We start from the raw sequence: 24521 nt of genomic DNA, 5'->3' as shown, positions 1-24521 counted from the left end.
ATCAAGCAGAGTAGGGCTTGGAACTTGGGTGAGGTCAGCTAACCACTGCTGAGACAGTTTTAGATTTACCATGCTAATTCCAAGCCTCTGACATACCAGCAGCTGCTCAGAAATGAATACCAATTTTGAGCCCCCTCCCAGCTTGGTGAAGGTACCCCAATTCCTCCAGCCCATTTTCTCCCTTTCAGAGCAGCTTTCCTCCCATCCTCATTACTTCTGTGTACCACCAATAGCCCCCAATCTTTGTCAACCACTTCAGTCACAGCATGCATCCAACCTCCCCATGTTTGCCTAGATGGATGATTAATACTTTAAGCAAAAGGTCATAAAGGATTATTCTTATAGCCTTGTGCTCATCTGAGACAGAACTCCCCTCCCTCCCTGCCCCTTCAAAAACAGCACAGAAAATTAAAAGGCTTAAAATGTATTTTAATAAGTTGACATTGCATTACTTCATTTCTCAGAAAAACTCCAAAGGTATCAGGGACAAATCAATCATGGTACACCAATAAAAAATGCACAGCATAACTACCTAAGATAGGCAAAGCTAAGAGCTACTGTCTGACCTTCAGCATACAGCAACCCTATTCTCAAGATTGTACTAGGCCTATCAAGAAAAGCTGTGAACAGCAATATCATAGACACAAAAGGGCCATTTCTGAGTTGTCCTTACCCAAGAAAAAGATGGAGGCAAGTTTAACACAAGAGTTTTTCTAAAGATATACTAAATGAAAATCTCTAAGAGAAAATGTCTTCCTTAGGACACAAAGGGGTAATATATGGGATATAACAGAACCGTATGTATGTTGTCTGTGACCTCTGTGGACATCTGCCTGAATTCCCACCTGGGAGCGAATGGAGCAATGGGGCCAAGGTCATTGGGGGATGTTTGGTTTTTGTGGTATATGTGGCAGTGTCTCTGGGATGGGGGTGTAAGGACAAGAAAGCAAATAGAACAGGGTGGACAAAGAGTGGAATGATTAAGATTAATGGCCCTAACTGGATCCATTTTCTCATGGCTCCCCGCCCCTCAGGCTCTCAACAATCACATGAAACTTTAGGAATGCACCACACAGAACTGGTTAGTTAAAGGATATACCACACAGAACTGATTTGTTAAATATCACCCCTCCCTTACCCTCTGCCTCCAGCATACTCCCTAGAGTACTACAGGCAGGGAAGACCTAACTATTGGGAGGAATCCCTAACACTTTTCCAGGGTAGAATTCGGCTAGTCCAAAAAGGGTCCTTCTTTTAAGGGTTTTGGGAAACTAGACACTGCAATTTTATTAGTATCGGCGACGTTTGTTTGGAGCAAATTCAGCTCCAGGAGCTGCACGGTTGAATGCAGGAGGGGTTCCACCAATTGCCCCAATTCCTTCCATTGTAGCAGCTTGGCCAAAGCGTTCAGTTGTTGGTGGGGTCTTAAAGAGAAAGAGAGCAATGTTATAAGAGAACCTATGCCCTAGCTTCCCATCCATCTGTAGTCCCTCCCCGGAGGCCATTTCCACCCAACTATTCAAGGCTCCTGATGGTAGGGTTGACCAAGCCTGTTTAGAACTCTAGTGGCTATCCCTAAAAGGAAAGTAGCCTGAAATACAGTCCTACCCTACCATCCTACCTGTAACTTTTTATCCGTATTTCTACATGCTAAGCAATATTACATACTCCTAGGCTGGTTAAGTGCTAGCCAAGTCCTTTTTCCTGAACCAGGTACATGGACGAGGGCAGGCCATCACTCCTCAGCAACCTTAAGCCTATCTAATTTAAACATTTTGACAGTAGAACTAAAACCACCTCAGGACTGTATGAGCCATAAAGCTTTTGGACTCACGTCTATTTTATGTGATAATGCCTAGCCTTTGTTGCCTTCCCTCCAAAGAAGAACCTGTTCACCCAGGGTAGCAACTAAACAGTCAATCAAGACTACCCAGTCAGACAGTTATCTGCTTAACTCCTGGGTAAAATATAGTTTGAGACTGGGCTTGCACAAGACTCCAAACAAAGATCTTGAGGTAATATTTTATGGATAACAGTGATCCTAAAAACTGTTATCTGTAGCAAAATTGTGGCAGACCCAGGGACCACGAAGGCAAAGTCCTTCCTCCTCCTATTACCATTTAGAGTTACTATAAGGCCCTGCAGTTTATTACCAATCCCAAGGTTCCATCTGGCATCATAGTGGCAGGTCCTGGAGGAGCTGGGGTACCAGCTGGCACAGGAGCAGGGGGCATAGCACCTCTGTTGTTTATGCCCATAGCACCTAAAGCAGAGCAGTGTGATCAGTATAGGAGACAGAGACTGTCAGTCTTTTTCTATGCCAAAGGAAATAATTCAAGATCTCTGGCCTAAGACATGTTACCCTCTCACCAAAATGATGCTCCCAGAAATGTCAAGCCTCTTAAATTTGGACTAGGTAGGAGAAGCTACCTAGTTTACCAGAGACAAGACAAAAAAGGAAATCAGAGCCATTAACCCCTTAAGTCCTTACCTCCCATAGCCATCTGGCCCATCCGTATCTCCTGCTCTCTCTGAAAAACAAAAAACACTCAAGACAGTCCACGATAGCACTGCATTCATTCTACCACAATCCACTGAGGCCCACATACTAAGGGAAGTAGACAGTGAAAACACATCCTAAGTGCACTGAGACCAAGCTGAGGAAGAACATCACCAACAGCTCCTTGAACTCATTACAGCTGTACAATGAATTCAAGATTAGAGCTACTAGGACACAAGTCAGAGTTTCCTATTAGGAACAGGAGGAAAGATGAAAGAAAAGGAAAGACATAGCTGATTTCTTCTAGGGCTCCAACCTGTACAACTGCCAAGGACATCAGAAGACCAGTCAAGGCTGCTACAGGACTGGGGGTCTATCTGATCCTGCAGTCACTGAGTTTAAACAGCATACACTGGCCCCCCAGCTTTTCATCCTAAATTGCCTGTGAGGCAAGAAGAGCTCCTCTTCAAACCTTACCTTTCCTTCCTATGAATGCTTCTTTCTATAGGGAGTGTCATAGAATGGAAAAATTGGTCATAGCCTAGTGTGTTTTTGTTGTTGTTGTTGTTGTTTTTTGCGGTATGCGGGCCTCTCACTGTTGTGGCCTCCCCCGTTGCGGAGCACAGGCTCCGGATGCGCAGGCCCAGCGGCCATGGCTCACGGGCCCAGCCGCTCCGCGGCATATGGGATCCTCCCAGACCGGGGCACGAACCCGTATCCCCTGCATCGGCAGGCGGACTCTCAACCACTGCGCCACCAGGGAGGCCCCCTAGTGTGTTTTAATAGTCCTAATGGACAATTCATGATGAGTTTTTCATATCATGGGCACATGGGAGATAATACCGCATCAGGGAATGTTCCCTTGAATCCTTCCTGCTGTCGTCGCATCATTTCTTCTTGTTGCCGCCGCATCTCTTCCTCACGGCGCCTGCGCTCCTCTTCCTGCCTACAGAGAAGTCACCAAGATATTTAAGCAGAGGCATTCCAAAACTCGAACAGATTATCTTAATAGGGGACTCAGCCAAGGAGATCAAGAGCCTACTGAAAACTATCATAGCTCTCCAGGAAACTCACTGTTAAATGTGCCCAGCCCTAAAACAACCCAGATGTGTCCTTCAGGGAAAAAAGTTCTTTCCCAAAGGAGCCAGTCTCATAAGACCAGCACTCAGCTGCTTTCCTCTTTAGCGCAGTCCCAGGAATTCCTAGAACCGTGGGTACCTGAAACATCTCCAATCTAAAGGGAGAACTTGAGAAGCAGCCAGGAAATATTTGCCAACATATTTACAAATGCATGAGGTAGCATGGTGGTAGGAAACAGGAGAGAGACATTACATTTTAAAGTTGTCAGATAAAAAGGGTTGGAGAAAAGAGCTACCTGAGCTCCAGCTGCTTTCGTTTTTGCACTTCTTGGTTGTGCAGCTCTTCCATCCTCCTAAGTTCTTCTTGACGCCTCATCAAATCTATGAAAACAACAGACTGATTGAGAGTACATAGGCCCAGTAATTTTCCATAAAGATAGATCCAGAAAGCAAAGGGGATATTTAATCCCTGAGTGGCCATCCGAGGTATCCAGATTCCAAAAATGAAGTCAAACCTATTATTTCCTTCTCCACAGAATCCAGTATCCTCTGCCACATCTCCAAGCTCATTTGCCTACCAAGATCAACAAAATATTTCAGAGAATAAAAGTTGAAGTTTAGGCCTTTCTCTACTGATTGATACAAAGAAACTCCTGGAAAAAGTTACTCTGTCCTTCTTCTAGTTTTAAGACTTACAGGCCGATACTCACCCTGCCTCATTAGCATGACCTGGTGCTCATGGCGAGCAGCCTCCATCTCCATCTCCAGCTTCTCACGAGCTTCCTTAATGTTTCGGTCCACTTGGTCCTGTTGCTGCTTCTCCATCTCAATAAGTGCCTTCCAGCGCATGGCATACTCATACTCAAAGGAGCCAGGCTGTGCAAATCTGGGTGGCTGCTCTCGCTCCCTATACACAAGGTTCCTAGGTTACTAAAACTTTTGTCCAAGATTTTCCCAATGAAACACTACATTCCTCCCGAGGGCCAAGACAATGGCTGCCAGTGAACACATACAGCAAAGATGTGCCTCTTTTACACATCTCTTTACAAGCTTCCTTAAGAACAGGCAATACCTAACAGGGAATCTGTCAGGACCACATACTTGTGAAACTGCTGGTTCTTTATAACCAGCTTCTCTGGGAGTCCCTCTTCATCATCTAACTGGTCCATGGGCTCCACAGTCACAGGTCGAGGAAATCTGGGAGAGAGATGCTCAGTGTTAATCAAATTATACCGGCACAGGGAACTAGTTAGGGGTCAGGACTGGACAATTAAACATACTTCTGAAGGGGTTTTTATACGCAGTCCTAAGTAACCACGCCCTTTTAATGGCATTATGTGGAATCTGGGGTTGACAGGATAGAGTCAGGTTTCAGATCTCTGAATACAGTCTTTAAGTAGGTGGAGGACTTAAGTGCAGCCTTTATTTATTTATTTATTTATTTTATTTATTTTTTGGCTGCATTGGGTCTTTGTTGCTGTGCATAGGCTTTCTCTAATTGCGGTGTGGGGGCTTCTCATCATGGTGGCTTCTCTTGTTGCAGAGCACCAGCTCTAGGCACGCAGGCTTTAGTCGTTGGGGTGTGTGGGCTCAGTATTGTGGCGCATGGGCTTAGTTGCTCCGCGGCACGTGGGATCTTCCCGGACCAGGGATCGAACCCATGTCCCCTGCATTGCCAGGCAGATTCCTAACCACTGGGCCACCAGGGACGTTCCAAGTGCAGCCTTTATATATGGTATCTACAGAACTCAAGGTAACGACTTGGGGTAAATACTAAGAGAGATGTTACATGCACAAAACAACTTTTTAGAGTTCTAAAACTTCACCATAAGGGGAGACTTAACACTGATTAAATGACAACCTACTGAAAGACTGCAAAGGTTTATTTTTTAATCCTCATACCATTTCCATTAATTTAAGAGTACACTGAAAACTCTACTAGAGCTGAATTATATCAAAAGTCTTTAAATGAACACAGGAACATGGTTCTTAGAGGCTAACTCCCCAGGCCACAGAAGGAAGTAGCATTTAAGGTATGTTTCTGAAAATGACCCCTCACTCACGTGGTTAGCAGGAAGGAGCCTTCACTGCATCTGTCCAGAGCTTTCCGAGCAGCTGGCTTCCCTGAGAATTCAACAATGCCTTTTCCTGAGGGCCTTCCTCGATCATCCACAATGACTACAGCCCTCTCCACCTGGCCGAACACAGAAAAGGCTTCCTCCAGCAGTTCATTGGACACATACTGAGGAAGGTTTCGGACTGTAAGGGATGCACTATGGCAGGCAAAGCGCACACGCAGCTGCTTTCCACGGAGCGGCATGTTGTCCAGTTCCACTTTGGCAATCTCTGCTAGGGTTCTTGTTTCCTAGGAAGCAGAGGAAAGTCAGAATAACTCAGTTGGACAAAGATCACCTACACAGCCATCAAGAGGCTCAAGAAGAATAGCTCAATGTCTCCAAAAAACCCAAAAAAACCCCTTGGCAACAAGCATACAAAGAAACATGGATAGAACTGGAAGAATGGAGTCAGGTGTTTCAGATAACTCTTTGGTTAGCCTAATTGCTCTGATGGCCTTGCAATATATCAACTGGAAATTCTAGAGTTAATACCACTTACATGGTCACTGGTATCATAGGCTATTCTCTGAAGTGTTAACAGATCATCTGGACAAGAATGACCATCATAAAGCCTACCCTTACAGTACAGCAGCCAGAATTATTTTAATTTTTGCTAGCTATATACAAGTTTAACCAGAATCACTATGCCCTACAAGAGGCCTCTTTAGAACCACAGACCTTGATGGGACCCTCCACATTACTGAAGAGGAAGCTGAGCCCTAGAAAAAACGACTTGCCTATATAGTTAGTGGTAGATCTGGAATGAAGACTAGTTCTGACCGTAACACCCAGTGATCTTGCTAGCACATTATGTCCCTCATTTATGGAGATAGATAATGCCCAGAAACGTTTCCCCCATGCACTTAAACACATTTCCTAAATCAAGTCAGATTTTTTTAAAAAAAGATCTACACTTAAATTTTTTTTAAAAAATACATACAAATAAAACTGTTCCCTCAAGGTTTTGACGAATCTTAAGTGAGATAACGTGTAAGGGCTTTGGAAATAAATTATATAAACCTTGATCATTACTAAAATAAAAACCTTTTTTTTTGGAAAAAAAATCTAATTTATTAAAATATTTGTGGGGGGCAGTAAATAGAAGGGTAGAGATAAAACAAAATTAACTATGAGTTGATAGTTACTGAAGCTGGGTAACAAGTAAGTGCAGGTTCATTATACTATTCTCTCCACTTCTATATGTTTGAAATTTCCAAATTAAAACAAAAGAAGTTCCAAAGGGCATACTTTAGCCCCAGAGTCCTAGGCAAATAAACCTGTGTTGTCCTTGAAACAAAACAAAAACCTATGAGGAAAAATTAAAATAAAATCTGCATTTTTGTCCTGTTCCGCCATCTGTAACTATAAGCTTTTAATGTCATCTGAGGATTATTTCTACTGCCTAACTTTCCATATCCATCATTCCCCAGCTTCCCCACCTTTTAGAGCACACGCTCTAAAAGCCCACAGTTGCTCACCAAGCGGATAAAGCCAAAGCCCTTGTCCTTATGAATGAAGACTTCGCCTGCCTTCCCATATTTCTCAAATAGTTTCCTCATTTCCTCCTCAGTGATGTCAGGAGGAAGATTGCCCACAAAGAGCCGGCTACGCTGGGTGAAGGTCTTCTCTCCTGGTTTCCTAAAATTCTTCAGGTCAATAGTCAAGCCTTCATCTGAGAGAAGACACACAGTCACATTCTCAAAGAGTTACAACTGCTGCTAGATGGGCAATATAATTGCTGTAGAGAAGTCAAACACCATTTCCCAATAATGGAATCTATCCACTAACCACTTATCAGTAAATTGCACCTTAGAATGTGAAAGCAGTAGGCAGAGATCTGGGGAGACTTCTCAACAACTCTACTATGGGCCAGGAGCCACCCTGGACTAACTCAGAGACAGAAAGAGAAAATAAAGCAAGTCAAGGAGCCCTAGGTCAGAAGGGATCAGATTTTTACATTTAAAACATAATTGTTCCATTTCCCAATCCCTCACTAATCTTCATAACCTTAACAGTTCCCATTCTTTCAGGCTTGGGGTAATGGAATGAAAAGAATGAGTTAGGGAAGAGTATTCTTTGTAGGAATCTCTGGAAATAAAGAGGGTTGAGGTTGGTTGTAGTCTTAGAGGCACACAACAGGTGCTCAAAATTTGCTGAATGGATGGAAACATACCTTTAAAGACCTTTTACTCTGATTAAAAATGGGGTGGCACAGGGACTTCCCTGGTGGCGCAGTGTATAGGACTCCGGGCTCCCAATGCAGGGGGCTCGGGTTTGATCCCTGGTCAGGGAACTAGATCCCACATGCATGCCGAGGCTGGGAGTTCGCATGCCACAACTGGGAAGCCTGCCTGCCGCAACTAAGACCCGGTGCAACCAAATAGATAAATAAATATTTTTTTTACAAATGTGGTGGCACAGGCCCTAAGATAAAAGTATAATACTTAATACCAGACTTCTTCTCCATTAAGTCTTAAAGACCTTTTCTATATCTTCTCTATGTACTAGTCATCTGATGATTACCTCTAAGAACCAAGCTCTGAGGTAAAATATGCAGCCATCTGTTTAGCAACAGAATGTGCCAATGCAGCAAAGCAACCTGTACTCAACTGCTATCCTACATGTCTGCTCCTTATTTCAGAGAATCAGCCTTTTTCTATCCTAAGTATTAAGAGATAAATAGAGAAAAGAACAACAAAGGTGTGCTACAAAGGCCCATTACTTTATAATCCCAAGAATCTAATCTAAAAATCAAGAAACTATTCCCAAGAAGGGACCTATTTCTACCCCATTACTTAGCATGTACTCACTTTGGCTGCTGGCTTGCTGCCCATTTGCAGGTATTGGTGGAGGTGGTGGCTGCTGCTGTTGCTGCTGGTGGTGCTGCTGATGGTGATGCTGATGATGTTTCCTCGGAGTGTGGTTTTGTTTCTCCAAGTTAAAAGTTTTATTGCTCTGCATTTTTGCACCCTAAAAAGAAACGGTAGAAGGTCAAATACATTCAGTGCTAAGAACACAATCAGCCATCTTCCTGATGACCTGTATGTCATTAATCACCTTTGGTATTATTTTTAACAAGTATGGCAAAGGACTACAATTCAAAAATCTAAAAACCACCAGCACCAGCAGTTATGTTGTACATAGAAACTAGACAAGTACTAGATAAGAACAGCTTGCACTAGAATGACTTGAGGAAACTTACAGTTCAATAACTATATGCATTAATAGGGAACTACTTTCCCCAAAGAATCTACTCCCTAAAAATTGGCCTTATCATAATATTAAAGCACACTTTAAAACACAATGACTGAAACAGATTCTAGTTATCACAAGGACTAATTATAAGTCTTGTTCTTCTCTGGTACCTTGCAGTCCTAGCCTACAGTAGATACTGTGGAATGAACAGCAGGCAAAGTATGGGCTGTGGAGCTAGATATACTTAGATTTGAAGCATGGTCCTAATACTTACTTACTAGCCATGTACTACTTAGTAAATTACTTCTGCACCAGTTTCTTAAGCTGTTATAAAAGGAATAATAAAAATACCTACCTCTCAAAGTAGCTATAAAGATTAATGAGTATGTGAAAACACTAGTTCTGTACTGGCGTATAGCAAACACTTGGTAAATACTGCTATTAATCACAATGGAAAAATTAACGACTACCAAAGCAATAAAAGCAGCAAATACAAAATTATACAATCATAAAATCTTGAATTCTGTCATTTAAAAATCAACATAAGGGAGTTCCCTGGTGGCCTAGTGGTTAGGATTCTGGGCTTTCACTACTGTGTCCTGAGTTAAACCCCTGGTTGGAGAACTGAGATCCCATAAGCCACACCGTGTGGCCAAAAAAAAAAAACAAAAAAAAACCAGCATAACATTAAATGAAAACTCCTGGTAAAATCCAGACTGAATACAAAAGTTAATGGTTTTAAAATGGAAATTTCCTAATGGATCAGGTTAACAAAGTGAGGACCATCTTCCTCATCCAAAGGCAGTTCTTCAGTAAATTAAAGGGCAAAATCAATCCTCAATCTTTTCCCCTCAACACAGGACCCTCCAGTCAGATTTAACTGAAGGAAAGATGCAGAAAAGGACCTTTTCCCTGAATACTCCATTATTAACATCATGATTCCTTTAAAATAAATTATATTCCTCAGACAAAAAAAATGTGACAAAGGCTTAATAACTGTTGATTTTGGATTATTGGTATATAAGAATACTTCTATGTGTATAAAAACTTTCTAATACATATCATATCCCACCAAAACTGAAAACATCAGTGCAATTAAGTTTTTTTTTAATTAGTTTCTGCTTTATAACAAAGTGAATCAGTCATACATATACATCTGTTCCCCCCGTCCCTTCCCTCTTGCGTCTCCCTCCCTCCCACCCTCCCTATCCCACCCCTCCAGGCGGTCACAAAGCACAGAGCTGATCTCCCTGTGCTATGCGGCTGCTTCCCACTATCTGCAATTAAGTTCCATATCCAAAAGTTGTTTCATAAGACAATAGGTAACAAGAGCTATCAAGATGTTCCTATTCTTTTAACTCAGGAATTCTACTTCCAGTAATTTATCCTAAGAATATCATTTTAAAGTTTAAAACTACATCCACGAAATACTCACTGTAATGGGCTTTCTGGTAACAAAAATGATAAAAATGACTTAGGTACCCAAAATTAGGGGCAGTGTTTTTAATAAATTGTGGTACATCTATACAATGGAATGTTACACAGCAATAAAAATTATAAAGACCATGTAAACATGAAAAAATGTTTGATGCTTTAAGAGGGGAAGTGTTTTTATAAATGCATGACTGTAGTTAAGAAAGAGAAGGTGGGCAAAAATGAAATCTGTCCTGGTTGTAGGTTGATAATTTTTTTACTAATTTTTAAACTAATTCATTCAACAAATATTCATTGAATGCTTATTATTTGCTAGGCACTATTCTAGGTGCTTGGGATGCCTCAATGAACAAAAGCAGATTCTTGCCTTCAGCAGTGATAACCTTCCAGTGAGAGAAAACAATATACATAATTAAATTACACAGTACTTAAGAAGAGGTTAAGTGTAGGGGAAAATAAAGAAAAGGGGGCGGAGGGGGGAAAAATGGACAGGGAGTGGAAGGGGGAAGATTGCAATTTTAAATAGACCTGTGAGGTTAGCCTCACTAGAAACCTGACATTTAAGCCAAGACTTGAATTCTCATTTGTATCATTTCATCAATCTTTTGTTTCTCATTAATAAGGTACAAAATACGTCTTTAACATAGAAAACGTAGAAATAAAAACAAAAATAAAGAAAACCCCAAAGACCCACCACTACAAAAGTCACTGTTAACATTTTGGTATACCCTTTCAGTCACTGATTTATACATTTGTATGTATTCCAAATGGTATATTGCATGTCACTAAATCTTCTACATTTACTGTTAGCGGACAAAGTATTCAGCTGTCAACCAAGTCCCTATTGTGTTGGGACACTTGGGCTGTTTCTAACTTTTCACCATTATAAACAATGCTCACAGCTAAATCTTGGGGCACCTCCATGACTATATATTCCTCCCACAATTTCCATTTTTGCTTATTTACCTTCAAAACATACACTGTCATTTCAAAACTGCAATCATAAATGCATTGTTGTATATTCACCCTTTCCCCATTTCTATAGTGTCAACTTAATTATACTTGTTAATGGCTACATAAAGTCCAATTGGATGTACACTAATTTACTAAACTACTCCCTATGAGACATTTAGGCTGTTTTCAGCTTTTTCCTATTACAATGCTGAAATAAATACCTTCTTGCTTATAGCTTTGTTTATTTCCTTAGGATAAATTCTTAAAAACAGAGTAATTAAATGCCTTTGTGACTCTTGCCACATAGTGTAACAACTTTAAACACCATGAGTAAGTGTACCAGTTCCACAGCAAATGGGATACCTTAAAAAATGTTTTTTAAAAACAAGATATAAAAGTAGGAAATTAAAACACAAAATTTAAAGTCTACCCCAGCTACAGGTGAGGACAGGTAAGTGGGCATTAGAATCAGATCTTTTCCTATTTGAGTCCCATGAATCAAACACCTCCCTTCCCCTGACCCCAAAGTGGCCTACGGCAGAAACTTGAATTATCCACAGCCATTTCTCCAACTAGTTCTTCTTACCTCTGGCTAGAATCCAAGGAGGCTCTTTTTTTTCCCTCCAGGCTTTAATTTAAGAGTCAGTGGCCCCAGCCTCAATACCCTGCATCACATTCAGGAACCCACAATGTATATGTTAACAGAAATCCTTATAGAGAGCCACTCAAAACTGAAATATTAAAAACTCTATATTTACATCCTAACCACACCTCACCACTCCATTTCAAAAAAGGCCATTTTACAACTTAGTAGAAATGATCTTGAGCACTGGGATGTCCTAAACCATTTAGAATTACTTCAAGGGAGGTTATTTTTGGTTTTAGAAAGTGTAGCCTGGTAGTTAAGATGATAATACCAGATATTTATTGACCACTATATGTCAGGCACTGTGCTAAGTCCGTATTATCTCATTTAATGCTCATAACTATCATTCTTCTGAATAAGAAAACTGATGCACATCCAAGGTCACACAAAAATGTGATGGAGCATGGAGTAGAACTCAGGTCTGTTGAACTCTAAAGCTCATACTCATCCCTATGCTACAAACTGTGTAATCAAGCTCACCTTGATTTTAGAGTTCAGAATCCAAAAAACTTACTAAAATGTCACTTAACCTCTGAGCCTCAGTTTCCTCACCTGTAACATCTATCTCACAGGGCTGGTTATTTTGACTAAATGAGGTCACGTAACACAGCAGTCACTTGTTCCTGCTGGCAACCACTACCCCTATTTCTACATATGGTGGGTGCTCCAGTTAGACAAATGTCATCAGTTACATTCTTCCCCTGCTCTTCTGCATTCTAGCAAAAATTATTTTTACAACCAAACTGCCTACCTTTGTGTTGAATAAATGTCTCCATAATGCCAATCTTTATAATCTTTCCCTTCAGTTTTTTATTTCCCAAGCAGGCATTCAACGGTGAACACTAAATATTGCATAAATCACCTAAAACAGTGCCCACAAAGTAGCAAGTACTCAGTAAGTGTTGTCCCTATAATGTACTTCTGATGATGACCACCAATATAATTTGAAAGTATGTGCAGGTATCTTGGTAATAAATTCACTGCCCCCTAACCACTGGGCCTCTGAGAAAAGAACAAAGCATAAAGGTCAGCAGTAAGGATTTCTGTCTACTTATCTGCCCTTAAGTCTAACCCTGATGGACTTTCTTGAGAGAAAACACATATTTATGTTAGAAAAACTGGTGCTATTTGCAACACAACTGCACAAATGTTGTTCAGGTACAGGACCAAACATTACATCACATATAGCTGAAATCTAAATAAATGTCCCCTTAATTTTCAGGAAAAGGATCAACTTTTTAAGTGGAAACTGCGGGGGTAAATCTAGTAAAAATCTACCAGACGGAGATGGCTGCCTGGATGTGGACCAGTCTGAAAGCTGTAGGAGGCACTGGCATGGTAAGGTCCTTTCCTAAGAGTCTCTTAAGACCTTTAGTAATAAGGAAGTCAGACAAAGAAGCAATGTAAGTGCAACCAGTACTCTCCCATTAGAGTTGCCAGACGTATCAAATAAAAACACACTACAGTTAAATTTGAATTTCAGATGTTAAAAAATGAATGATTTTTAGTATAAGTCCCATGCAACGTATACTAAAAAATAATCTGTTGCCTACGTGAAATTCAAATCTAACGGGGTGTCCTGTATTTCATCTGGCAACTCTACCCCCTACACCTACCTCAACTTCCACTGAAGATAGCAAAGTGCCTCCCAGTCCTCTCTAACCTCGACTTCTCTGTTAAGAACACAAAGAAAAGCATCAACTTACGACAATAATTTTTCCAAATGTAAAATACCCGATAGAAAATCCATAACATTCATTTTCATTTTAAAAAGTGATGCCATAGATGGGTCGAGTAGCCAGGCAACAAGACCAAAAAAAAAAAAAAAAAAAAAAGCCTCCAGGAACCTGCCTAGGAAAGCGGCGAGGTTTGGACTAGCAGATGAACTTCCCAGCTAAGAGTTTCGCCAAAAAAACATCGCTGGGAGGGGGGGCGCTTTCTCCTCCGGAATTAATGGCCTCAAGAGGTCGAGAGGAGGAGCACCCGATAAAGCGCCTCCTCCTGCAGCCGCGACTTCAGGGCTCTCGGATAATAGACCCCACACCCTCAGGCCCAGGTCGGCTCAAGGGCCGGGGAACTTACTGACAGGGCTCAGATTCCAAGATGTGTCGCACAAAGAAAAGAGGCGGGAAGGGAAACGGGAACCAGGTTAAAGCCGAAGGTGAGGCGAGGGGAGAGCGATGGGCCCCCGCGGGTGGGCTGAGGAGGCCGTGTGGCGGCGGGGACAAGGCCTCAAGAGGCCTCGGAACGAACGGCCCAACTCCCTCCAAACCCAGCCTCGCTCTCGCCTCTGTCTTCACCATTGTCGCGAAAAATCCTACTCCCCTCTCGAACAAGAACTAAGTCGTCCCCAAACTCACCCTCTACCGACAGTTTTCTCCTCAGAGTAAAGGCGACGCTACACGGCCTCTACCGTCCCGAGAAAAGAGCGCGCGACCGCCGGAAACCAGACGACGGAGCTCGGTGGCTCCCAAGGGCTACAAAGTGGCGTTCTCTATTGGTTATCTGACCTGCCAATCAACGTTTATCTCCAGAGGCGGAATCGGTTTTCCACGATTTCTTCGATCTTATTGGCTACCGAATGCGAAAGACTTGAGTTCGTGTGAACGACAGATGGGGACAAAGAGCGAGGCTTTGTACCGAGTGCGCATGCGCAAGTTGCGTCCGCTAGAGGCGGAAAAGGAAGGGGGGAGGGGGATAAAGGGTTGGAAGGAGAGACATCAACGGACTGACTGAAAGACCGAAAGACCAAGTGATGGGAGGGGGAAAGGAGAGGGGAAAAAAGGGAGAGAGAGGAAAGTGGAAAGAGAGTGAAACAGAAGGGGAGAAAATGTGCGCGTAGGCGTGCTCTGAGAATTCCTGCACTGCGCCTGTATAAGCAGCTAGAGTAACAATGTCATTGTATTCAGTGTAGTATATCTAGACTTTTCCTACTGAAAAAATGCCGCGCCATGTTTCTTTTTTCACACTTCCTCATTAGGGCTTGCACTCTGACACTCCTTACTTAATCTGATTTTCTAGTTGCTTTGCCTGCTGCCAGGTTTACTCCTAAAGCCCAGCTGAAATAGTCATCACTATGGCTATGGTTATAGAAAGGGATGGGGGAGGGGGGATCGATACTTTAGTCTCTGTGTGATTACAAAGAACTGTAACCAGTACCCTCATTTCCATGGTAACCAGGGAACCCAGCAGTCCAAACATCACTATTCCCATGATTTACAGAGAGACTCAACAGGTGTCATCATTGCCATGGATACATTGTAGGCCTCCAGATCAGACTGATCCTATATTCCAAAGGATGCCAATTAGGTAATCACCTTCATTTTTCAGTAACGCCTAACTAGCCCTGTGGTTAATCAAGGGCTACGACACTCAAGTGATAGGTGTTTGTAGTTAATTCCCACTAATTAACTAATTCACACTCAAGGTTTCAGGGTGTTCCGACTGGTGCCACCTTATGTGGGGACACAGTGATCTAGAGCCTGTCTAGAACCTTCTGCAATGACAGAAATGTTCTATATCTGCTCTGTTCAATACAGTAGCTACTGGCCATATGTGGCCATTGAGGGCTTGAAATATGACGAGTGCAAGTGAGGAACTGAATTGTTAATTCCATTTCATTTTAATTAGCTAAAATTAAGTAGTCACATATGGCTAGTGTCTACCATACTGGACATATCTAGACCAATGGAATTGTTATTTTTGAGAATAAATAACACCTCTATTATGAAAAAAGAATTCCTCTATTCTGAAAAAGCCATTTTTTCTTGCTTACAGAAAAAAAAATCAAACAATACCCAAGAGTAAAAAGAGAAAAGTCTCTCCTTCTATTCATCCCAGTGATTACAATTATGACATTATTGCATTTCTATTTTCTATGTTTGTACTGTCCTGGTGAAAGGGAAAACCATACCTTTTTATACATGTAGGATTAAGCTATACATACTTTTCTGAGCCATGACTTTCTCACTTAAAATACTTTAGCTATCTTTCCATATAAATGCATAAAGATCTATGAGGACTTTTCATATCTAATATTTTAGAGACTCCAACATGATGGTTTCTAGTATCTGTTAAGTGAAAAAATACATAGCTACAAAAAAGATACTACGGGACTTCCCTGGTGGCACAGTGGTTAAGAATCTGCCTGCCAATGCAGGGGACACGGGTTTGTGCCCTGGTCCGGGAAGATCCCACATGCCGTGGAGCAACTAAGCCTGTGTGCCACAACTACTGAGCCTTCGCTCTAGAGCCCACAAGCCACAACTACTGAGCCTGCATGCCACAACTACTGAAGCCCACACGCCACAACTACTGAAGCCTGCATGCATAGAGCCCATGCTCAGCAACAAGAGAAGCCACTGCAATGAGAAGCCTGCGCACCGCAACAAAGAGTAGACCCTGCTCGCCACAACTGGAGAAAGCCCGTGTGCAGCAACAGAGACCGAATGCAGCCATAAATAAATAAATAAATAAATAAATAAATAAATAAAGCTACTATGGATTCAATACCATTTTAATGAACTTATACTTTGCTAATCACGACAGCTCTTTACACCACTGAAAAACTAAAATAACAAATGAAAAGAAAAATTGTTGTACTTTTGTGTAGCTCCTCAAGGCAATAACAACATAAGCAGAGAAATGTTAATGTAAACAAATAACTTCAATACTGTAGGCAAATAAAATAATAGTATCATATTAGAGGTAAAGGTAGCTCTGCTTGAGTGGATCACGAATGCCTTCATAGAAAAGAGCACCTTTGAATTGGGTCTTAACTAAGAGGTTGAAGTCAGAGAGATCAGTGTGGACAGGGTCAGAGACAGAATGACCTATGTTTTATGTAATTTGTCATGGCTGAAGAGAAGTGGGGAGGCTGAGTGACAGGAAATTAGGCTAGAGAGATAGACATAGGCCAAACAATTAAGGGCCTGTGCCATGCTTAGAATTTTTTACTTTAATCTGTAGATGATGGAGAGATATTGAAGGGTTTTGTAAAAATAATGCGTTTTTTTCTGACTTTAAAAGTAATATATACTTATTGAAGGAAACATTCAAAAATACACAGAAGTATATTGGGCTTCCCTGGTGGCACAGTGGTTAAGAAAAAGAGAATAACTTCCTGGTTAAATTCCCTGAGAGCCTTGTCAACAAGGTGTTGAATTTTTTTTTAAACTAGTCCCTTATCAGCTCTATAGATGTGGTCCATGAGTTTTGGTGGACGTGTTTTCCTGCCTTCTTTTAAAAGCAAAATAAAGTTAGTCCCTTCTGGCCACTGTTAACTTCCACTGAGAGGCTATAAAAGTGCTAGCAACTACAGATACTTTTTTAATGTGCACTGACTGAAATCCCAAAGAATAGCAAGCCCTTATTTTATGAGGCTTTCACTGATGCTGTGTGTCCCCCCACCAAAAGCACACTTTATGTTATGCACAAGAAGATCCTTTGCCTGGCGTGGATTCATTGCTAATCTATGCTAGGAAAAGAAAAGATACCACTGGAAAATGCATTGAGGAAGTCAGCTGAGAATAATATACTCATACTTATGGTTTTTCTTTTCATTACTACTCAGTATACTGAAGCATATTGTTCATGTTGAGGATGAATAGATTGGTAAAGGGAATGAATTAAAAGACATTTATAGGTCTCATATTTCATCACTGGTAAATTACCTCTGTTTAAAATCATATGCTTTGTGGCCACCTTGAGGGGTGGGGTAGGGAGGGTGGGAGGGAGACGCAAGAGGGAGGAGATATGGGGATACATGTATATGTATAACTGATTCACTTTGTTATACAGCAGAAACTAACATACCACTGTAAAGCAATTATACTCCAACAGAGATGTTAAAAAAAATCATATGATTTCATGAAACAGATTGCTTTTTTGTCTCCTTTTTTTTTTTTTTTTTTTTTTTTTTTTTTTTTGCGGTACGCGGGCCTCTCACTGTTGTGGCCTCTCCCGTTGCGGAGCACAGGCTCCGGACGCGCAGGCTCAGCGGCCATGGCTCACAGGCCCAGCCACTCCGCGGCATGTGGGATCTTCCCGGACCGGGGCACGAACCCGTGTCCCCTGCATCGGCAGGCGGACTGTCAACCACTGCGCCACCAGGGAAGCCCTTTTGTCTCCTTTTTTTAAGTTTTATTTTTATTGTTTAAAATAAATTTATTTATTTATTTATTTATTTATTTATTTTTGGCTGCCTTGGGTCTTCGTTGCTGCCTGTCAATTTTCTCTAGTTGTGGCGAGCGGAGGCTACTCTTCGTTGCAGTGCGGGGGCTTCTCACTGGGGTGGCTTCTCTTGTTGTGGAACACGGGCTCTAGGCACGCGGGCTTCAGTAGTTGCGGCACATGGGCTCAGTAGTTGTGGCTCGCGGGCTCTAGAGTGCAGGCTCAGTAGTTGTGGTGCACGGGCTTAGTTGCTCTGCGGCATGTGGGATCTTACCGGCCCAGGGCTTGAACCCGTGTCCCTTGCATTGGCAGGCAGATTCTTAACCACTGTGCCACCAGAGAAGCCCCTAAGTTTTATTTTTTATTTGAGATATAATTGACATAACATTGTATTCCTTTTAGGTGTACAACTTAATGATTTGATATAAATATATATTGCAAAATGATTACCATAATACGTTTCATTTACATCAATCACCACACAATAAGTTACAATTTAGGGCTTACCTGGTGGCGCAGTGGTTGACAGTCCACCTGCCGATGCAGGGGACACGGGTTCATGCCCTGGTCCGGGAGGATCCCACATGCCGGGGAGCGGCTGGGCCTGTGAGCCATGGCTGCTGAGCCTGCGCGTCTGGAGCCTGTGCTCCGCAACAGGGGAGGCCACAGCAATGAGACGTCCGTGTACCGCAAAAAAACAAAAAACAAACAAACAAAAAATACCCAGCAGAAATTTATCCTCTCACAGTTCTGGAAGCCGGAAGTCTGAAATCAATATCACTGGGATGAAATCAAGGTGTCAGCAGGGCCATGATCCCTCAGGAAGCTCTAGGGAAGTGTGTTTCTTGACTCTTCCAGCTTTGGTAGCTGCTGGCATGCCCTGGCTTGTGGCTGCATCACTACAATTTCTCTCTCTGTAGTCACACGGCCTTTTCCTCTCTGTATGTCAAATCTTCCTCTGCCTCTCTCTTTTTTAAATAAGTGTATTTATTTATTTTTGGCTGAATTGGGTCTTTGTTGACCCGAGTTCAATCCCTGGTCAGGGAACTAGATCCTGCATGCCACAACTAAAGATCCCGCATATGGCAATGAAGAGCCCACATGCCACAACTAAGACCCAGTGCGGCCAAAAGATAAATATTTTTTAAAAAAGATCCTTAACCTAATCACATCTGCAAAGTCCTACTTTTTTGCCATATAAGGTAACATTCACAGGCTCTAGGAATTAGGACATGGATATCTTTTCTTTTTTTGTGGGGGTGAGCATTACTCAGCTTACCACGATCACCCTGGCAACAGTATATAGAAAAGATTGGAGGAGATAAGCTAGAAGATAAGGGCACTGGCTAGAATACAATCATAATTTCAGGTGAGGGACTTCCCTGGTGGCGCAGTGGTTAAGAATCAGCCTGCCAATGCAGGGGACATGGGTTCGAGCCCTAGTCCGGGAAGATCCCACATGCCACAGGGCAACTAAGCCCGTGTGCCACAACTACTGAGCCTGTGCTCTAGAGCCAGCGAGCCACAACTACTGAGCCCACGTGCCACAACTACTGAAGCCCACGCGCCTAGAGCCCATGCTCCGCAACCAGAGAAGCCACCACAATGAGAAGCTCGTGCACCACAACAAAGAGTAGCCCCCACTCGCCACAGGTAGAGAAAGCCTGCGCGCAGCAACGAAGACCCAAAGCAACCAAAACTAAAAACTAAATAAATTTATAATAAATAAATAAATAATAATAATAATAATAATTTCAGATGAAAGGTGGGGAAGGCCTGAACTAAGACAGTGGTTGTAGGGATACAGAAGAGGAAACCAAATCTAAATAATTAGAAGGTAGGATTAAGGGGACTTAATCAATTAAACGTAGGAGGTAAGGAGTAGAAGACTAGAATGGTTTGAAGGTTCCTGGTTTGGGTGCCTGGTTGTCGGGTTATAACCAGGATAGGAAATAGAGGCAGAGGGTAAGTCAATCAGTGCATTTTGGTTTAAGGTGAGAGGAGCCAGCCAAGCAACAGATGAAAAGGTTCAAATTAAGGCTCTGAGAGGTCATTTTTTTCTAATTATCATTATCAATCACATAATACTTATTGAATATTTTCAAGATACTGAACATAATAATATGGGGTTTTTCAGTACTAAGGAGGACTTCTGTCCTCCTTACTAGTTACCAAGTAACTAGATAAACAGGTAACATCAATCAAAAAAAAAAGAAAAACGGAATGGCCTAGTGTACAAGAACTATAAGTGGATGCCACCTGTATTCAACATCGTACTAGAGGTTCTAGCCAGGGTAATTGGCAAGAAAAAGCAATAAAAGGTATCCAAAATGGAAAGGAAGAAGTAAAACTATCTGTACTTGTAGATGACATGATCTTGTATACAGAAAATCCTAAGGAATCCACTAAAGATTAGAACTAATAAATGAGTTCATCAGGGTTGCAGGATACAAGATCAATATACAAATGTCAATTGAATTCCTATTTACTTGCAATGAACAATTTGAAAATGAAATTAAGGAACAATTCTATTTACAATAACATGAAAAAGAATAAAATGCTTAGGGACAAATTTAACAAAAGAATGCAAAAATATACTCTGAAAACTATAAAACATTGTTGGAAGAAATTAAAGAAGATCTAAATAAATGGACTTTAATCAAATAAGTGTTAGCAAGGATGTGGAGAAACTGGAACTCTGCTGGTGGGAATATAAAATAGTACAGCTACTTTGGAAGACAATTTGGCAGTTCCTCAAACAATTAAACATAAAGTTACCATATGATCCAGAAATGCCACTCCCAGTTATCTTTTTTTTTTTTTTTGGCTGCATTCGTTGCTGCACGTGGGCCTTCTCTAGTTGCGACAAGTGGGGGCTACTCTTCGTTGAGGTGCGTGGGCTTCTCACTGCAGTGGCTTCTCTTGTTGCGGAGCATGGGCTCTAGGCGCATGGGCTCCATAGTTGCAGCGCGCAGGGCTCTAGGGTGCACGGGCTTAGTTGCGCCACGGCACGTAGGATCTGCCCGGACAAGGGCTCGAACCCGTGTCCCCTGCATTGGCAGGCGGATTCTTAACCACTGAACCACCAGGGAAGTCCCAATTCCCAGTTACCTACTCAAGAGAACTGAAAACGTGTTCACATAAAAGCTTGTAAAAGTGAATGTTTATAGCAGCATTATTCATAATAGCCAAAAGGTACATCAACTGATGAATGGTTAAGCAAATACGGTATATCCGTACAATGGGATATTATTCAGTCATAAAAAAGTAATGAAGTTCTGATACATGCTACAACATGGATGAATCTTGAAAACATGCTAAGTGGAAAAAGCCAGTCACAAAAGACCACATATTATATGATTCTATGGATATGAAATGTTCAGAATAGGGGAATCTATGGAGAAAAGAAGTAGAACAGTGCTTGCATAAGGTTTTGGGAGATGGAGGGATGGGGGAAGATAGCTAAAGGGTACAAGGTTTCTTTTTAAAATGATGAAAATGTAAAATCGACTGTGGTCATTAATGGTTGCACATATCCGTGAATATACTAAAATCCATTAAGTTGTACACTTTAAATGGGCAAATTGTATAGTATATGAATTCTATCTCAATAAAGCTCTTAGTTAAAAAAAAAAAAGAAAGTATAAGTGGGACCTAAAGAAGTAATAATAACCTACGTTGATTTCCCAAGGGACAGCACCATAGCAGAAAGTCCTGTAGAGATCCTGGAACCCATATAGACCCTAGGGTGTGTGTCTCATAAAGTCAGTTGACCTCCTGTGGAGTAAATTAGGATATGTTGCCTCCCAAATTGGGAGAGATGTTTGGACAGGAGAGAGTGAATGTTAAAGAGTGGTGTGTAGTCAGAATCACACTAAATCAGACTGCCACCATTGGACTTGCTGATAAGGAGGAATAGGCGCGCTTTTACTACATTTCACTCATTTTTCTTCTTTTTTTTAAGTTTCAAATAATATTGTGTTTTAAAAATTTCTTAGCAATACAAAAAGAATTTTGCTCTCAATAGAATATTTGTTTGATAATTTTCACTGAAGCAGTGTTATTGACTCTGTTTAATTTTTTATTGAAGTATAGTTAATTTACAATGTTGTATTGATTTCTGCTGTACAGCAAAGTGATGCAGTTATACATATATACACACTTTTTTATATTCTTTTAAAAATTATTTTTATTTATTTTTGGCTGCGTTCGATCTTTGTTGCTGTGCGCGGGCTTTCTCTAGTTGCGGTGAGAGGGGGCTACTCTTCGTCGCGGTGCGCGGGCTTCTCATTGCGGTGGCTTTTCTTGTTGTGGAGCATGGGCTCTAGGCACGCGGGCTTCAGTAATTGCAGCACACGGGCTCAGTAGTTGTGGCACGCAGGCCCTAGAGCACGTGGGCTTCAGTAGTTGTGGCTCGCGGGCGTAGTTGCTCCGAGGCATGTGGGATCTTCCCAGACCAGGGATGGAACCCATGTCCCCAGCATTGGCAGGTGGATTCTTAACCACTGTGCCACCAGGGAAGTTCCTATATTCTTTTCCATGATGGTTTATCACAAGATATTGAATACAATTCCCTGTGCTGTACAGTAAGTAGGACCTTCTTGTTTATCTATTCTATATATAATAGTTTGCGTCCGCTAACCCCAAACTCCCACTCCTTTCCTCCCCCAACCCCCTCCCCCTTGGCAACCACAGGTCTGTTCTTTATGTCTGTGAGTCTGTTTCTGCTTCATAGATAGGTTTGTTTGCATCATATTTTAGATTCCACATATAAGTGATATCATGTGGTATTTGTCTTTCTCTTTCTGACTTACTTCACTTAGTATTACCATCTCTAGGTCCACCCATGTTGCTGCAAATGGCATTATTTCATTCTTTTTTATGGCTGAGTAGTATTCTTTTTAAAGATAAAGATGAAGATTCCTTATCTTTGCCTGCCTGCCTTTGCTCCCCTCTTGCTTCACTCTTACCTCTTTCCTTATTTTATAGAAATATTACTACAATTTGAGTTCATTGAGGCTTTTTTCCCCTCTCTCTCCCTTATTCATTCGTCCACCAATTCATCCAACAAACATATCAGGGACTATGCTAGATGCTGGAGATAGAGATGAGTAAGAACTGGTCCCTATTGTTGAGGAGCTCACAGTCTAGCATTTCCCCAAAGTCTCTCTAAATGCATATTTCCTTTTCTTCATTCCATGGTACTTTAGAACGGTATAAGACATTAAATAAAAATCCATATGTTTCCAGAGTTGGTTCTAAAGGGTGAACTTCACACTAATCAAATGGCTGCCAAATAGTATCTCCAATTGTTTGATCAAGTTACATGTAGCCTTGCCCGTCATAAAAAAATAATAAAAGTTTGACACCCAGCGTAGTTAAGTAAAGCATGGCACATGCAAATGATGGAATAATATACAGCCACTACAATTATGTTGTAGAACATATTGTACAAGATAATTCCAATTTTGTAAAAAAAAAAAAAGTATGCAAAAAGAAAACAAAGGACTGGAAGGATATACATCAGAAAGAGTAGTGGTTATCTCCAGGTATGATGGATAGGATAAAAGTGATCATTGCTTTCCTCTTCAGACCTTCTATGCTTTCCAAAAATTTTACAGTGAACATTTATATTTTTGTAATCAGAAAAGTATATATATAATTAAAATGAAAGAGCTCTCATGAAGACAGGGACTGAGTTTTTACCTGTCTTATAGTATTTACAGAGCTTTAGGAGTGCTTTATAAATGGTGAATAACAGGTAACAGAATTGAAAATGAGAGTGTTGAATTGCAGGCCACACTCTTACTCAACACCTTCCCTGTCGTCCCCCATCAGCCCATTTCTGTTAGAGCTTTTCATCTGTGGCTGATACATACTCAAATCTATCAACTATGGGCACTCTTGGCTTACTCAAAGAGAAAAAGTAGATATTTATTTTAAGGACATGAAGGTTCCAGGGTGTGAAGTCCCAAACCTTTCATAAGTCAGCTCTATTTCTCTTATAATAGTAACAAGTATCTATTGAACACCTGCTATATGTCAGGCAAGTGCACACCTCAATCTTAGTAGTATTGCTATGCGGTATCATTATCCCCAGTATTTCTTTCCAGTCTTTTTCTAAGTATACATGTATATAGAATTGCTCTACAAAGTTGGTATCATATTTTAACTCCTGTAAAAAAAATGTAACATTATATCTGGAGCGTTTTCATGTCTCATTTGCTTTTTTAATAGACTTTATTTTTTAGAGTAGTTTTAGGTTTGCAGCAAAATAGTAATTTGTAGTAATGGTTGTTAATTACTACATCCATTGTATGAATATAACCCAAATTGATTTGACCAATTTTCTATTGTACATTTAGATAGTTTTCTTATCTTCTGTTTTAAAGATGAGAAAAATATGACCTGGTGACTTGACAAGA

The 24521-nt window shown here is 41.3% G+C and overlaps 1 protein-coding gene across 2 annotated transcripts; it reads right to left on the bottom strand.

Moving 5' to 3' along the window:
• Positions 1-408: 408 nt before the first annotated feature.
• NONO (non-POU domain containing octamer binding) lies at positions 409-14405 on the bottom strand. Of its 2 annotated transcripts, XM_082609487.1 has the most exons (12): positions 14286-14405; positions 13542-13598; positions 8507-8666; positions 7175-7368; positions 5643-5944; positions 4681-4776; positions 4290-4486; positions 3876-3960; positions 3344-3446; positions 2492-2531; positions 2154-2263; positions 409-1424 (listed from the first exon to the last, which is right to left on the bottom strand). In XM_082609487.1, the coding sequence occupies exons 3-12, from the start codon at positions 8655-8657 to the stop codon at positions 1290-1292; spliced, it is 1413 nt and encodes a 470-aa protein (XP_082465613.1). In that variant the 5' UTR covers positions 8658-8666; positions 13542-13598; positions 14286-14405; the 3' UTR covers positions 409-1289. The 2 variants fall into 2 exon arrangements, with proteins under 2 accessions (XP_082465613.1, XP_082465612.1); XM_082609486.1 differs by lacking the exon at positions 13542-13598 and having other exon boundaries at positions 14286-14403.
• Positions 14406-24521: the final 10116 nt, after the last annotated feature.

This window comes from Mesoplodon mirus (assembly GCF_964341445.2).
Source record: "Mesoplodon mirus genome assembly, chromosome: X".
NCBI lineage: Eukaryota > Metazoa > Chordata > Mammalia > Artiodactyla > Ziphiidae > Mesoplodon > Mesoplodon mirus.
This window is presented reverse-complemented; position numbering and strand designations above follow the sequence as displayed.